Source organism: Tursiops truncatus, chromosome 1 (genome assembly GCF_011762595.2).
Source record: "Tursiops truncatus isolate mTurTru1 chromosome 1, mTurTru1.mat.Y, whole genome shotgun sequence".
NCBI classification, from domain to species: Eukaryota; Metazoa; Chordata; class Mammalia; order Artiodactyla; family Delphinidae; genus Tursiops; species Tursiops truncatus.
In genome coordinates, this window is record NC_047034.1 from 179,171,602 (window position 1) to 179,186,437 (window position 14,836).

The 14,836-nt window shown below is 50.4% G+C and overlaps 1 protein-coding gene and 1 long non-coding RNA gene across 2 annotated transcripts; both read right to left on the reverse strand.

Annotated features, from left to right (window-relative positions):
- Nucleotides 1-690: 690 nt before the first annotated feature.
- Nucleotides 691-8,452, reverse strand: PHF13 (PHD finger protein 13). The gene is made up of 4 exons (XM_033843968.2): nucleotides 8,274-8,452; nucleotides 5,778-5,879; nucleotides 3,829-4,363; nucleotides 691-3,403 (listed from the first exon to the last, which is right to left on the reverse strand). The coding sequence occupies exons 1-4, from the start codon at nucleotides 8,310-8,312 to the stop codon at nucleotides 3,177-3,179; spliced, it is 903 nt and encodes a 300-aa protein (XP_033699859.1). The 5' UTR covers nucleotides 8,313-8,452; the 3' UTR covers nucleotides 691-3,176.
- Nucleotides 8,453-12,157: 3,705 nt separating this feature from the next.
- On the reverse strand, nucleotides 12,158-14,780 carry LOC109549271 (uncharacterized). The gene is made up of 2 exons (XR_002175510.3): nucleotides 14,582-14,780; nucleotides 12,158-13,688 (listed from the first exon to the last, which is right to left on the reverse strand). It is a non-coding gene; the product is annotated as an uncharacterized lncRNA (long non-coding RNA).
- Nucleotides 14,781-14,836: the final 56 nt, after the last annotated feature.

Here is a 14,836-nt window from a genome sequence, read left to right on the forward strand (position 1 = left end):
CTCCGCGGCCAGCATCTCGCGCAGTGTCCGCGACCCGCGTCAAGGGGTGCTTCTGGGCCCAACTCAGGCCCAACACCCCCAACTGGGCTGGCCGGTGCAGGTTTCACCCCGGTTCGCTGAAGCCCGTCACCTTCACCTCCTTGCTTTGGAGCCTCACACCCACCCACAGTCTTGGACAAGGCTCACCACCCACTTGGGCCACTATTTTCAAGATTTTAAGAGGTGTTGATTCACACATTTTGGCAGCTGCAACGTCACAGGAGGAAGTACTGGCTGACCACTAGCTGGCACCATATCAGTTAGGCAGACAGAGCTGATTGACAGAACAGGCTCAGCCACTTGGGACCCCCAAATGTAAAGGGCAGGAGGAGCACCCGGGGCGGGGGGCGGGGGATACGCTAATCCCGCTTGCAGAACCTGAGGAGGCGGCAGCTTTTACAATGCAGGGTAACCACTCACTGGGATTTAAGCTAATGCACAATGGGATGAAGAAACTGTGAAAGCTATTCCTGTCATTCCTACTGCGGTTTGTTTCTGGAGAATTTACTAGAAAAGTATATTAAGGGCTGTGAGCATTTTCCATCCTGCTAAACCAAACTCAGACTCTGACTTCCCAAGTCTTCACTTCACTAATCATGGTTTGGGGGTGGTGATGAACAGTCTTTCAACAGAAACACCTGAAGCTAGACATGAACCTCAAAGTAGCAATATATTTATTTACAAAATATACAGTTTCACAGAAACAGCTTCGCTTTATACACATAAGCTTTATAATTACGCAGAACCATGTAAACGATGTTAAGTGTCTGGCCTGGCCAAAGCCAACGGGAGGGGCCTACTTTTGGGGTGACAACTTTCCCTCCCCCTACTCCATTAGCCTCCAACCAGGAGCCCCTAGATGGGCCGTATCTAATTTGCATAATGCTGATTGCAGCTGCCCAGCTCACTCTAACAGGAAAACCAAGGTGTCTTGACTTCTTAGACACCAGCCACAGGGGTAAACATGTCAAAAGAACAAAAAGGAAATGAAGGAAACAGAAATGGAGATGAATATTAAATGCCTTCCAGAGGCGTCACCAGGAATTGAATCTTCTAAGAGCAATACAGCAATTGCCAGGGTTGGCAGTTCCACTCTAAAATCACACCTATTCTTAAACACACTTTCAAAACTTTGCGGAGTTTTGTTTTTTTCTTTAAAGAGAGAAACACTTTGAAACTTTGGCTACTCTCATGGTGAAGACACGGGACAGGCAATGTCATGGGGCAGATCTTTGGCAAATTCCTCTCCAGCTTTTCCTGGACGTTTGCCCTAGTCAGAGCCAGACAGTTGTCTGAGGAGAAGGATGTTTCTAAGCCACCTTCTTACTATTTTTCTCTACAGCAGAACTTCTCCCTTGGGGATCTACACAATAAAATGGGTTTCAGAAACTATCTCTCTCTATTTTTGTGTTAATAGAAGCAACAGAATTAAAAATAAAACAAAAAGGCAGTTGGCTGGTCAACCATGAAAGATACTAGGACAAAATATAGGCTCTGATTAGCCAGTTACAGTTCAACCCCCCTGGTGCTTCAGTGTGAGAATGTGGACCAAGTTCACCTGGTGGCCCTGCACAAGGGGACCACGTGGAGAAGCCCCCAGCAGAGAGGCTGAGGGTCCATCTTTTTTTTTTTTTCTTTTTTTTTTTTCCTACTTCCTTTTTTTGAGAGTCCATCTAGATGTAAATAAATATGACTGACTTGGGCATCCTTCCCTTTTCACGCTTTATAGGAAACAATGTTTATGAAAACATACCGGATCGATTTATAAAAAAACTTTTTTTTTTTAACACAAAAAAACATTTTTGAGAACAAGTATTTGAACTGCTAAAGAGCAATGTCAACTTCAGAGAAAGCTGAAGCCCTCCCTCTCCCTCGAGCCCCAGAACCACCAGTGTCCCGGACCACACTGCCCTCAAGCAAAGGCCTGCAGGGGCTCCAAACTCCCAGGCTTCTCCAGAGCTGACCTGCACAGGGGTCTCCCCAGTCCAGGGTCCTAGTTTAGACCTAAGGAACTCTGCACAGTTCAGTGGTACATTCCTGGAGACTGATGTTACCATATCACTCACTCACCACTTCAAACCAAAAGAAAGGCTTCGAAGTCCTAACCTTGCCCCATGCAACCAACAGGCCAGCCTGTATGAGGGGCATACTAAGAAAAACGCGTGGGAGAGGCCTTCCTCCCAATTTTCCCTTACCCCTCTACGTAGAGGAACATGGTTCCCCAGTGACTGCCTAACCTTTAATGCTGCTACTAGAAAAAAGTGAGGGAGAGAGACAAGGAGAGAATCCGAGTGCCCCCTCTCTTGAAAACAGCTTGCTGGGCACCCCCAAGGCCCTCAGAAGCCAACTGGAGAGAAAGGGAACCCAGGCAGAAGTATACCAATACTTTTGGCTATTTCGTGCAAAAAGACAGGTTTTTTTTACATCGTGCAAAACAGGAAACTGAGTTATGAACACGGGCCACCTTGACCGCCCCCCGAACCGACCCCCCTTTCCACAGAGAAGCAGCTGCATACTGTCCCTTTTAACAAACAGAAGGAAACCTGGGGGTCACTAGCTAGCCCACCCCCCGGCTCCTCTCAGGGTGAGACCAGAGGACTCCAGCGGGCAGCGCCCAAGGCAGGGGAGAGGGCAGACCACTAAGGGAGGGGCAGCTTTGATGGTTGCTGTACAGACACCTATGATAAAAGACTTACACTCGAGAAGAAGCTTACAGGTATGGCTGTTCATAAACAGGCCGGGGAAACTGAACATCTCCTCTCGCCAACACAGCGGAAGCAGGAGTAACAGCTAGCACTTGTTCCAATTGGCGGGAGTTTGTTAACAATGAGAGTAAGAATTCACAACTACCACGTACCCTCATCTTCAGCTGGACCAAACCCACTGCGCTTGGGTGTGTAGTCCACCTCCACTGCAGAGAACACAGCTCTAGCAGCAGCTTTGGCCAACGAGGATTTTATTCAGTCACTGGCTATGTACAGTTTATACCTTGGACAGCTGGTCCTTTCGCTTAGGCACCTGAATGGCAGGGGTCTGCCCGCACCAGAGCTGAGAGTTCTGTGCTCAACTAAGACCAGGGCCAGCAGGCCCATCGTCCCTTCCGATTCCTCGCCCACAGTCTGCTTGCTCTCCAGCAGTCAGTCCAGAAACAGCTTCCGGGAGCCCATTCGGGACCGGTTGGAACGGCGGATGTCAAACTTGGAGTCCCGGCACTTTTGGCAGACAAACACTTCCGGAACGTTGGACTTCCGGATTTTCGCACAGGACAGGTGAATCCAGGTATGGCACTCATTACACTCTATCATGGGGCGGCCAGCAAATGGCTTCATGCAGAAGCAGGTGACGAGGTCCCAGGAGTCGTCGTCTGAAAGGAGAGAACCACATAAGAGGAGGGAGAAAACTTCTCACAACCCCTCTCCGTCAGGAAAGCCGCTCTCCAATAGGACAGAGCAGCTGAGCTGCGGTGAAACCGATACTTCCCTCTTAAAATGCAGCAAATGCACAAAAAGCGCACTGAAACACGTGGCACCAGGAATTACCTGCGAGGTGTTTACTTACGAGCTGCGTTATTTTTACATTTCGAGGTCTGTTCTGGAATCTCAGCTGTCCTCAGCTGCGATCACCCCTTCCTAAACATCTCGGCATCCACTTTCTTGCACCTTTTCCCCTGGAGGTGGTAGGGCACGCTCCACTGTCACACTCCAAGGAAGGGACCGCGCTGAGACCCCTCTTACCATCCCCTCGTCTGACCACCCGCCCGTGGCACGCCGTCCTTCAGGGGCCACTCACCTGAATCCACCATGATGTCCTCATCGTTGCCGGTGCTGTCCTCGTCCCGGAACACCACCTGCTTGCCCTGCCGGACGATAGTCCGTTTGCCTTCAGTTTTTATCTCTTTGACCTGATCTGGTGACACCGTGGCACAAGACCCACTGGAAGGAGTGTCGGAGTCCCAGCCCGAACAAGGGTCGCCGGGGGCCTGGGGGATATCCTGCAGGGTAGGGCTTGTGGGGGTCTCTGCATATGGGTCGGCGGCTTCCAGCTGCAGCAAACCCCCCATGTAGCCCTCCTTCCCGGGCACGTCACTGTCCCTTCGCTTCCTCTTCTTCTTCTTCTTCAGCTTGTCGGTCTTCTTTCTGTCCAGCAGGAAATTACTGGGCTTGGCTCGCTGCAGGAGGGTGGGCTGCAGGTGGCCAAAGCAGCGGTCAGAGACTGGCAAGGGCACGGTGGACGAGATGTCGCTGAAACCAGCCTCCCAGCCATCACTGTCAATGGTACCAGCAGTGCTATTAGCAGGGCTGGGGCTGCTCCTCAAAGGGAGTTCCTGAAAGGACAGAGACAAAGGTGGCGGGTTCTGATTATCCCAAACAGCCCCCAGCACCAAGAGCTGGCCCAGAGCAGAGCTCCCCAGGGCCCCCGGCCAGGTCGGGCTGCAAACGTGGGAGATGCACAAGCTGGAGCTTCCCGGCTCTCACCAGCATTATTCTTTAGGAACAGTGTCATTAGTTCTTTAGTGTGACCTTCCAGCTAGAACATGAACCCACACAGAGGGCCCTCCAGCCCTTGCTCAACCCTCCCCCCTGCCCGAGTCAGGAACTTAGTTGATACTCAATACGTATCTGTGAAAGGAGTGCTGAAAATGCCCTCACACTCTTATCTTTCCTGATTGTACAATCTCCCCTCAATCTGTCCTCCCAAAGGATGTACGTTTTAAATTAAGTGAATGTAAAATAATTGTGAGGATTTTCTGACGTCTCAAAATATTGCAAAGTCCAAGTAGGTAATTACTGCCCCAAAGCAGTGAGTTCAACTCTATGGTTCCTTCAGATCAGTCAAGCACTTTTATTTGCAAATAGTGGCAACGTTCTGCATGGCACGATGCAAGCATTATCCACCTAGCTGGTGGCAGAAACAATAAGCCAGTGCTGGGTCTGGCCTCCTAGAAATACTGGATTCCTTTCTCTTTAGCCTTACATAATATGACGAAGCCCCTGAAGTTTGCGCACCATGGCAGCGCTGGTCCACAGTTCTGCCCATTTCTCAGCAAGAAAAGAAAAATGCCTTCATTTACATGGGATTTTGGCCACGAGTCCCTGAAGATTCTGCAATGTGGTGTGCATAGCAACCAGGAAGCCACCCACCAGGCAGGGCAGGGTGGACTGGGCCTGACCATCTGATCAGCTTGAACCCCAGGCTCCACCACCGATTAGCCTGTGACCCAGGATAAGGAGTTCCCTCTCTGTGCCCCAGTGTCCTCATCTTTAAAATGGAGATACATAGAGAATTCCCTGGCGGTCCAGTGGTTAGCACTCGGCACTTTCATTGCCGGGGCCCGGGTTCGATCCTGGGTCGGGGGAACTATGATCCCGCAAGCCACACAGCGCAGTGCAGCCAAAATAAACAAACAACAAATAAAATAAAATGGAGATAAATAATAGCTCCCACCGCGTATCACTGTAACGGCCAAAAATGAGCGCCTGGCCGTAGGAAGCCCCTGATAAGTATGGGCCGTTAAGAGCAAGCAGATATCAAAAACATTATTTGTAAGCAAACTTTGAAAGTTTATCAAACTGTTTCGAGACAAGCCTGCACCACTTCCCAGGCTGGTCCAACTTTGTAAGATAGAGTTCTGCCCGACTATTGACTCAAGTCATCCCAGGGAACCCCTTCCAGAGCCACCACCGTGTCAAACACTCTGGTTTTGCTGCCGGCAAGAAGTCAAAAGTGCTGAAAATTACCTCCTTTGGATAAGGGATGTAGCCTGCGTAGGCCAAGACAAAGGTGCAGAACTTGTTGAAATCCTCCACGGTCCTGCGCCTCTTGGAACTGGGGGAGTACTCCTGTTAACAAGCGAGGAAAGGGAGGGCGTTTGAAAGCAGACACGTACAGGGGGGGTCGCAGAAACAAAACTAGGCAAGCTGGGGCTTTTAGGAGCTGCCAGTCACAAATATACCCTAGATTTACAGACACTCTAGAACAAGATAAGGGAAGTTTGGGTCAAGAAATAACACTGTGTTCAGAAGTTGAAAGGGGGGGTATTATGATGTTATGCCAAGAACACTGGGAAACTGGTTAGGAGATAAAAGCTTGCACAAAAGTCTATTTCTTAGCAGTCATGTGGCTCTTTTTTTGACATTATCTGTTAGTTTCTACAGGCCTATCAAGAGCCTTTTTTGCCACAAATTTTCCACTTTGAAAATAAGCTCCTGCTGCAGCTGTAACTAAAGTCTTTTAAGTGACTTCAAAAGTCAACTACTCCGTAACATTCAGAACTCAGACCTGGGACCCTGGACCTGAATCTCGCCTGACCCCCCCCCCCCCCCCGCACCGAGCCAGGGCTGCGTGAGGACCCCTTCCTCCTACCAGGCTCTCTCCTCCAGAGGAGACACTTCCTCGGATGGTCCCTCCACTGCTTCAACATCCGGGGGCCAGGCACCCAAATAAATATTCCCCAACTCAGAGGATAAACCAGAAACAATCCTGCTACTACCATTTGCACGCTAAAGATGAAATACTAGAATTTTTGGCTTGTGTGTCCCATCCCCATTCAATCAAGAAACGCCCTCGACAAGAACAGATTTCCTCCAGAGGAAGAGAGGAGCTCCAGATGAAAAAGCTCTTATTTGCTCCTAAGCAAAGCAACTGTGTTTCACTTAGGTTCATTCGACTAGCGCACTTAGATTTTCTGCAAGCATTTCATCACCCACCCCAAGCCCATCCTTAGGAGCTCGGCTAACACCTCCAGAGCCTAAGGGCCCGCTCCACGATAGAGTGAAAGTGGGGGAGGAAACGAGGCGGTGGGCTCCTGGACCCGCCCCAGCCCAGCGCGCCCGGAAAACTGCGCGGCCCAGGCCTGCCACCCGCAGGTCTCCTTCCAAAGGCTACACTTCTTTTGATTTTCTCAACTCGGTGCTAGCAAACCGCTTCTGACCCCACCCCTCGGCCGCCCGGACCCTGAGGGCCGCGCAGGTCAGCGGAGCGCCGGAGTCCGCGCGGTGCCCAGCCCTTCCTGCGAGGGGGAGAGCCTAACCCCTCCCCGGGAAGAACTGACCGCCCTCCCTCCGGCCGGGTGGGAGGGCCGCGGCCCTCAAACTCTCGGGGAGAAGTTTTATTTCGGCGGGGAACGTGCAGAAGTGGGTCAGCAGCCGGGACGGACGCAGAGTGGGAGGCGGCGGGGGCCTCGGGCCCGGGGCGGGGAAGCCGCGCCGCCCCTTACCGCGCCCGCCGCCCTGGCCCCGCCGCCTGTAGGAAAAGCAGATGGCGGTGCGGCCCCCTCCCCGCCCTCCCGCGGAAGCCGCCCCCCGCCGACACTCGGCCCCGGAAAGTGCGGGGCCCATCCCGCGGGGGAGGGGGCGCGAGTAGCCGAGCACGATTCGGGCTCCAGTACTGGCAGGCCCCGCGAGCCCCCGAGGCGGCAGCGCGGCGAGCGAGCCCGACCGGCGCCGCCTCCCCTCCCCCACCCGCCCGCGGCCAGACCCGCACCCCGGACTCGGCGGGCCTCGGGAGGGGGAAGGGGAGGGGACCGCGGCGGGGCGGGGGTCGGCCGGGAGAACCGAGGGCCGATCCCCGGAAAGAGGGAGAACTGGGGCGGGGCGAGTCAAGCTCGGGGGAGGGGGCCCCGGAGGGGGACTCGAGCGTGCCCGGGGTGGGAGCAAGGCTCGGGCCGCCGCGGGGGTGGGGACCCCGAAGGACGAGCCTCCCCCACCCCAGCCGGAGGGGGCGGGGGCCGAGCGGGAATTAGGGGGCGGGGCGCGGGCCACCGGGCCCGGGGGATTAGGGGAGAAGGCGGGGGCGCGAGGAACGGAGTCCCCGTCCGAGGGGGCCGCGAGCCCCTCCGGGAGGAGGTGGGGGATTCCTCCGAGAAGCGGAAGCGCGGGGCGGAGGCAGCTCGGACTGACTCCCCGGGGGCGGGGAAAGGGTAAGCCAGGCCGGCGGGGAGGGGCCGGGGGCGCAGACAGGTCCCCGGGCTACGCCAGGCCGGGAGAGGTGATCGCGGCAACCCGAGAGAAGCGGCGCCGGGAGGACGCGGACACCCGCGGAAGGGACACCAAGGAGAGAGCGGGCGGGGAAGACCGGGCGCGGGCCCGAGTGGGGGGCGGGGTTGGGCACCCGGGGGGCGACGAAGGATAGCTGGGGGAGGGGAGGGCGGCGCTCGGCCGGCGGGGGTCCAGCTCCGGAAGCATAGGATCGGGGTGGAGGCGGTTAGGGGCTATCGGGACGCAGCTCTCACTCACCTCCGGGTGGAAAGCGGCGGCGCAGGAGTCGGAGTCCATGTTCAGGGTGGGGGGCGGCGACAGCGGGAGTGCTGGGGCCGAGCTGCGGGCGCCGGGCCGCGGGGCCGCTCGGGGCCGGGGGCTCCGGCGGCCGCGTAGGGCGAGGGCGGACCCGGGAGGGGTCGCCCCGACTGGAGATGATGAGGGGCTCGGTGTGTCGCGTCCCGGGCACTGTACTCTCGGGCCGGCGGCTCCACAGCCGAGCAGAGTTGTCGATGCAGCTCCCGCGACCAGCGCGACTGGAGAGGCGGGAGAGTCGCTGCGGAGGGGGCGGCGGCGGCGGCGGCGGCGGCGGCGAGCGGGAACCCGACCGGCTCCCCGACCTGACGCCCAGTTCGGCTCGTGTCTCCGGAGGGAGGGCGGGAGAGCCGCGAGGGCTGTCGGGAAATGTAGTCTGGGGTGACGTGAAACCGACGGTGAGGGGGCGTGGCGCGGGAGTGGGAGCAGGGCATTGTGGGAGTCGTAGTCCCCCGTTCCGCGGCTGAGGCGCACAAAGGTCCCCTCGAGGACTCCAACCCCCAGGGAGCCCCGCGGCGGCTGCCCGGTCTACGGAGGCGGTGGCTCCGGGACCTGAGACCTCCGGAGCGGGGGAGGTGCGGGGGCTCGGGCCGGCTCGGCGATGGGGGAGGGGCGGCGCGAGCGGTAGCGCCTCGGTCTCCGCGGGGGCGGGGGAGGTCAGGGGTCGCCCCGGCGAATGGGGGAGGGGCTGACGGCCTTGGTAGCGACGGGAGGCGGCGGCTGGCGCCTCCTCTTTCGCCTTCGGGATTTGAGGTCTGTGCACCTTTGTGGGGCTGGGGTCCCCACGGCCCATGCCGGGGCGCTGGGCGCTGACGTCGCAGCCGCCCCACGGCTGAATCCCCGCGCCCTGGACCGGGCGGAGCGAACTTGTTTTCGCGGCTGTGGCTTTTCTGGCCGGCTCCTCCTTGCCCTGGGGGTCCGGGACGGCGGTCCGAGACCAGGCGGGGTGGGACCGCCCTAGTCTCCCCAGTAGGAAACACTGCGAGGTGTCGGGTTACCACCGCATTTTTAAAAACTACACCAGTGTGGCTGGTGTTTGAGAAGATGTTTGCTTTAAATACGTTTTTCCCCTCTTCGCCTGACCTTGAGACCACTCCTGTTTTCTCACTTTGCCTTGAATTATTTCCTGAATATATTCCTCACAGGATTACAACAGTGGGTGAGGCGAAAACCTGATAGAGATATTTGGTGTTGACATTGACTTTGTTTACTGATATTTAATTGAGGAGTTGGCAGTGTTGAAATGCTGCGCCGCAGAGTATTTTACAACTTTATATGTTGAAGGTTGATTGACTCTGAACACTTAGTTGAAAATTAACTGCTCTGATAAACTTCCCATGAGGAGGCCTCACGTACTTAAATTATTTTTAATAACCATTTGAAAGGAAAAAAAATTCTGTATACGAAATGCAAATGATTCAATCACATATTTGGTAGCTTCGAAGACAAAGAAACTGTTAAAGAGGAGTGACATAAAATTTTAAATTCAAATCAGAAAAGTGACTCATCTGCATATACATCAGAGCGATGACCGGAAGAACCCCGAAAAGATGAGATTCTTTCAGAGGTAGTGAGTGCTACATTGGTTGGCTCTTGCTATTTCTGCGGTTAAGATAATTCTGATGGAAACACTTAGTGGTTACGAGACTGACTTATCTTAGAAATACTTCTCTAAGCCTCAGTTACCTTAGCTATAAAATGTGTAACTTGCCTCAATAAGTAGTAGTTTACTTTTATGACTGTTGCCACTTTTTTCAAAATATTATTTTAGCAAGATCTTCAAAGATTGGAGGGCTCCCCAGAGGTGACAGCAAATTGAGGTGCTTTACAAAGCTGGTAAGATAAAAACAGACATTGGATTTAGCCTGTGGAAACATCATTAACATCTTCTTGCAGACTTGTCACATTCAGATGCTTTTGCCAGATTTGGGATGTTATCTGATCGGTGAGGCCAGAGCAAATGTCCTGAGGTAGGCCAATGCTGCCCAGGGTCAGACTCACCCAGGGCAGCTTGTTTCGCCTGAATACTGAAAGGGCCAAGAAGGACATTATCCTATTGGTAGTTTAAAGGTGTAAATACCAAAAAAAACAATAATTATTGGAGGCAAAGTCCAAATGAATAAAGAGGAATTTTTTTAAATTGATCATTATTCCCTCTGGTATAATTTTGCATGTAGTAAACATTAAATTCCCCCACCCACCCACCCAATTAAGAAACTGAAATAAAGAACTTGTTCATAGTCATAATGGGCTTGATGACAAAAGAGCCTAGAATTCAGGGACCTATATTGGACCACTCAGTCACACTAAGAAAATACCAAACTTGGATTCTGTCATGTGACAGTGATAACTCTTGCTCAGAATAGGTATCCAATAGTTATCTCTTGAATAAGTTCTTAGTACACAGAGGCGACCAATACACCCGGTGTACTCTGCTTGTCTCCCTGCCTGCCACTCAGGTGAAATAGAAAACTTCACGGAGGAAGCCCTTTGTCTCTCCTTCCTTTGATTTCCCTTAGAAATTTGGCCTTTTGGTTTAGATGTTAATATCTATCATCCCTTCCCTAGCCTGAGAAAGGACTGTAACACCAATAATTGACCCAAATTCAACAGCATAATGTGTAGCTGTGGGGATAATAAAGCTAGTTTTCTCTGTATGACAGGCTTAGGTTTCTTCAACATATTTAGTTTATTTCTCAGGTATACTGTACCACTCCTGGGCTCCAGGGGGCAAATCTAGAATCCCAAGACCAATGCAAGAGCATTAGCCACAGTAGCCAGATCCTTGTTTTCTGCTTTAAAAAGCAAAAAACAAAAAACACCTGCTGCTGAATGCTAACTGTCAGATGATTATAGTTACTCAGGAAAGAGGAAGACAAAAGCCAACATTAGCACAGGTTATGACAAGTTTCAAAATACTAAGAATGGTTTCCCAGTAAGTAGCTTGAGAATGTAGTTCTTTTAATTGGGTTACCAAATATAGTTTCACCTTCCTAAATCTCACCAGCTACACTGCAGTCACTTGGGGAAAATTCAGGAATGCCTTCTGCCTCCGTTTTAATTCCCTGTGCTCGAGTGTAGTTATAAACATAACCAAAGGTTTACTTCTCCTGAGATTATTTTTTAGTGCTTCAGCTTTTTGTTCGGCTTAATAGGATATTCTTATGGATTTTTCCTATCTTCAGGTTTCTGCCTTTCTCACTCCCATTTCCAGGAGAGGAAAATAAGTGAAAATTCCTCAAAACTGTATTGTTTTTAATTTTTAGTACCTTGACTGCTGTATGAATATACATATGTGTGAATAAAAAAAATTTTTTAATAAAAAATAACAAAAAAAAGAATATATGTGTGAATAATTTTAAATCATTAATAAATTTCTAAACTAAGTATTGTCAACTTTTCATATAGTGAGGAAAATTACCTGTGCATAGAAGAGTCAAATGAATTTCTCGTGTTATGGTTTATACAGGTAAAATATAAAGATTAATAGCTAACCCTATGCGCCAAACTATTTAAATGTGTTTACTTGCAGTATATCATTTACATATAATAATGCTCTTAATAGAGAATACTGTAACATTCCTTAAAGGAAGAAGTTTATATGTGGTAAGCGCATTACAAACCACACCTTAGGCAGCCCAGAATCAGAAAAAATCAGTGTGTAATATGAAAAAGATGCAATCTCTTTTTGACTCTATAAATGCTATGGTATGTGTTCCTATATGCTCTCAAAGAAAGGAAAAAGGATGTAACAGCAGCTTTTAAAATTATCTCAGTTACCTCTTGTCCTGTCTGCCTAAAATCAGAATTCAAATATCAAAATTAAGTAGTTTTCATTTTTTTAATGAAACAGTACCATTATTTGTTAATTCACGTTGTATTACATTATCATAAAGTTACTTAGACAAAGACCATTTTCATGATTTTAGAAGAGGTACACTTCTAAAACTCTCATGGCTCAAGTTTAGTCTTTAAATCCATTTTCTCACAAACTATTGCTTGTTGGCCAGAGTTAACACCTTCCTCACCAAACAATGGTGTTTCCACCATGCCAGGGTGTTGGATGATATTTGAGAAGTTTAAATCCCCTTAGTTAATACAGTTTGCTGACTGTATCCATCACATTGTCATACCGCAGTGAATGAATTTCGCACATTCCCATTTTGAACACATGAGATTAATGAGCAAAAAAAAAAAAAGGGGGAACTAAATAGCATGCTTGGGTTAGCAGGTTATTCAAAATTCCAAACACAGCTGATAAGTCTAAATCTGTTCCTTTCTTTTCTAACCACATTCCTTTATTGACTTAGATATATACACATGGCTTCAAATAATCTGTTAGGTCTGGGCTATTAATAATATACTTTTTTTCCTCAAGAACTGAACTTTTTATTTTGAACTTTTAGTATTTCTTTAATACACAGGGTATATATGTTTAGTACAGAAAGACAGAAAATGCAGGCAAGAAAAAACAACAAAACAAACCTAGCCACCTAGAGAAAATGTTACCTTCACAGTTTTTTGGTAGGCATACGAACACATATAACAAATGGGGCACGGGTTTGATCCCCGGTCAGGAAACTAAGATCCCGCATGCTAAGATCCTGCATGCACCGCGTGGCCAAAATAAAAATAAATTAATTAACAAATGGGGTCATACTGTGGGTAATCAGATTGTTTGCTGGACATTATAACATGAACATCTTTCCATTTCAATCAATATTGCATCATTATTCTTCAGAGTAAGGCTGAAACATGAGTTAAATAACCCCCTGTTGTTAGGAATACATAAAACTGGACTCGGTTCTTAACTACAGAAACATTTAAAAGATTTGATTTATACCAGGTGGATGAGTTCTGACCCAGAGGGACTGTAGTACTTTTCCCTACAAACATCCCACTTCCTGGCTACTTAGACTTTCTTGTCACAAAGCCTGAGCAAGTAAGCTTATTGGCCGGGCTCCTGGGCCCAGGAATGCTGCTGCTGCCGTTAATAGCTGTGTGAACAGTCCATCTATGGGCAACAGGCAGCCCGCCTGGGTACCTGAATGCTTTCTGACTTAGGCCTGTGCTTCCCATACTGACATTTAGAGTAGATACCTTTTCACGGCAAGATGATGGGAGATTCACAAGTAGAAGAGAAAGCCTACAGTTTGCATGTCAGAGATGGAATAAAACCAAGATGTCTTCTCCAAAGGCTGTGCCGACTGAGCTGGAACCAAGAAATGACAGCAACTCCTGGTGCGCCTGGCCTGCCCTGGGACACACGTGGGCAGAATGAGGCTGCTGTCTGGAATGTCTTTGCCAAGCCCACAGGGCATGGGGGTTGCTATCCAATAACAGAAACTCAGGTTTCATCTGCAACACAAGAAGTGGAATAAAGGTCTTTTCTTTCTTTCTTTTTTTTTTTTTAGACAGTTAGATATAACTTTATTTTTATCATTACAAACAATACATTTAAGGGTCTTTTCTAAAACTGAGCAAAACATACATTAAACTAAAGAAAAAAATGGCTTTCAAGTGAGGGAACTTTTTCATATGGTTTCAGTGAAAACACAGTCCTGGCATTGTATCTATTGGAACCAAAGTAAGGAAGATTTCTTTCTTCACGGTCACCCCACACCTGACTGTGACATCTCTGAACAGCCACATCCCCTGGTTTTTAAGGCAGTCCCCTGTCTGACCTTGAGCTGAGGGCCCTGACCCCCAGGTACCTAGTGCCCCTCTCATGGAATAGGAAAAACTATTTTTTCCCTGGAATTATTTTCTGATGCTTCAGCTTTTTGTTCAGCTTAACAGTATATTCTTACGAATTATCATGGATTTTTCCTACCCTGATTTCTGCCTTTCCCACTTCCATTTCCAGGAGAGGAAGGGCGAGGAGGCCAGGATGACCCCTTCAGAGGGTAGCTCAGGAGCCTGAAAGAGTCTCTATGACTCGGAAACTAAAATTGCGCCTTCTGCGCTGACGAAAGTTAACGACCGCGTTAGTCAAGTTTGAAACTCCTGCAGGAACACAGTGGAGCAGATTCCTGGCATCTGGCCCCGTGTCCCTTACGGATGCGCCAAGAAAAAAAGTCACCTAAAAAACTTATAATTGTTCCTGCTCTGTTCCTGAATTGTAAAAAAAAAAAAAAAAGAAAAAAGAAAAGAAAGAAATTCTGTCGTTTGAAACCTGTCCCGAGATAGGGTTAACTAGCAACCCTTGGAACTAGTGGAATTCAAAAAAAAAAAAAAAAAAGCCATTGTACCGAGTCGCCCGGGAGCAGTTGGGAAGTCTGGCGCGAAAGGGGTGGCTTCCTCCGCCACCACCGGGTTTTGTTCAGCAGCCGGGCCCGAGTAGGTGGTGGGCAGGCCCTGGAGGCCCCCGATCCCAGCGCACGGCAGGGCCGCCCCTCGGAGAGGACCCTTGTCACCCGGTGTCCCCGTCTCGGGCGTCGGCGGGAGGCTGCAGGAAGCCCCGGAAGGGCGGAGAGAGGGAACGGGCGCGGGCGGCGGTGACTCAG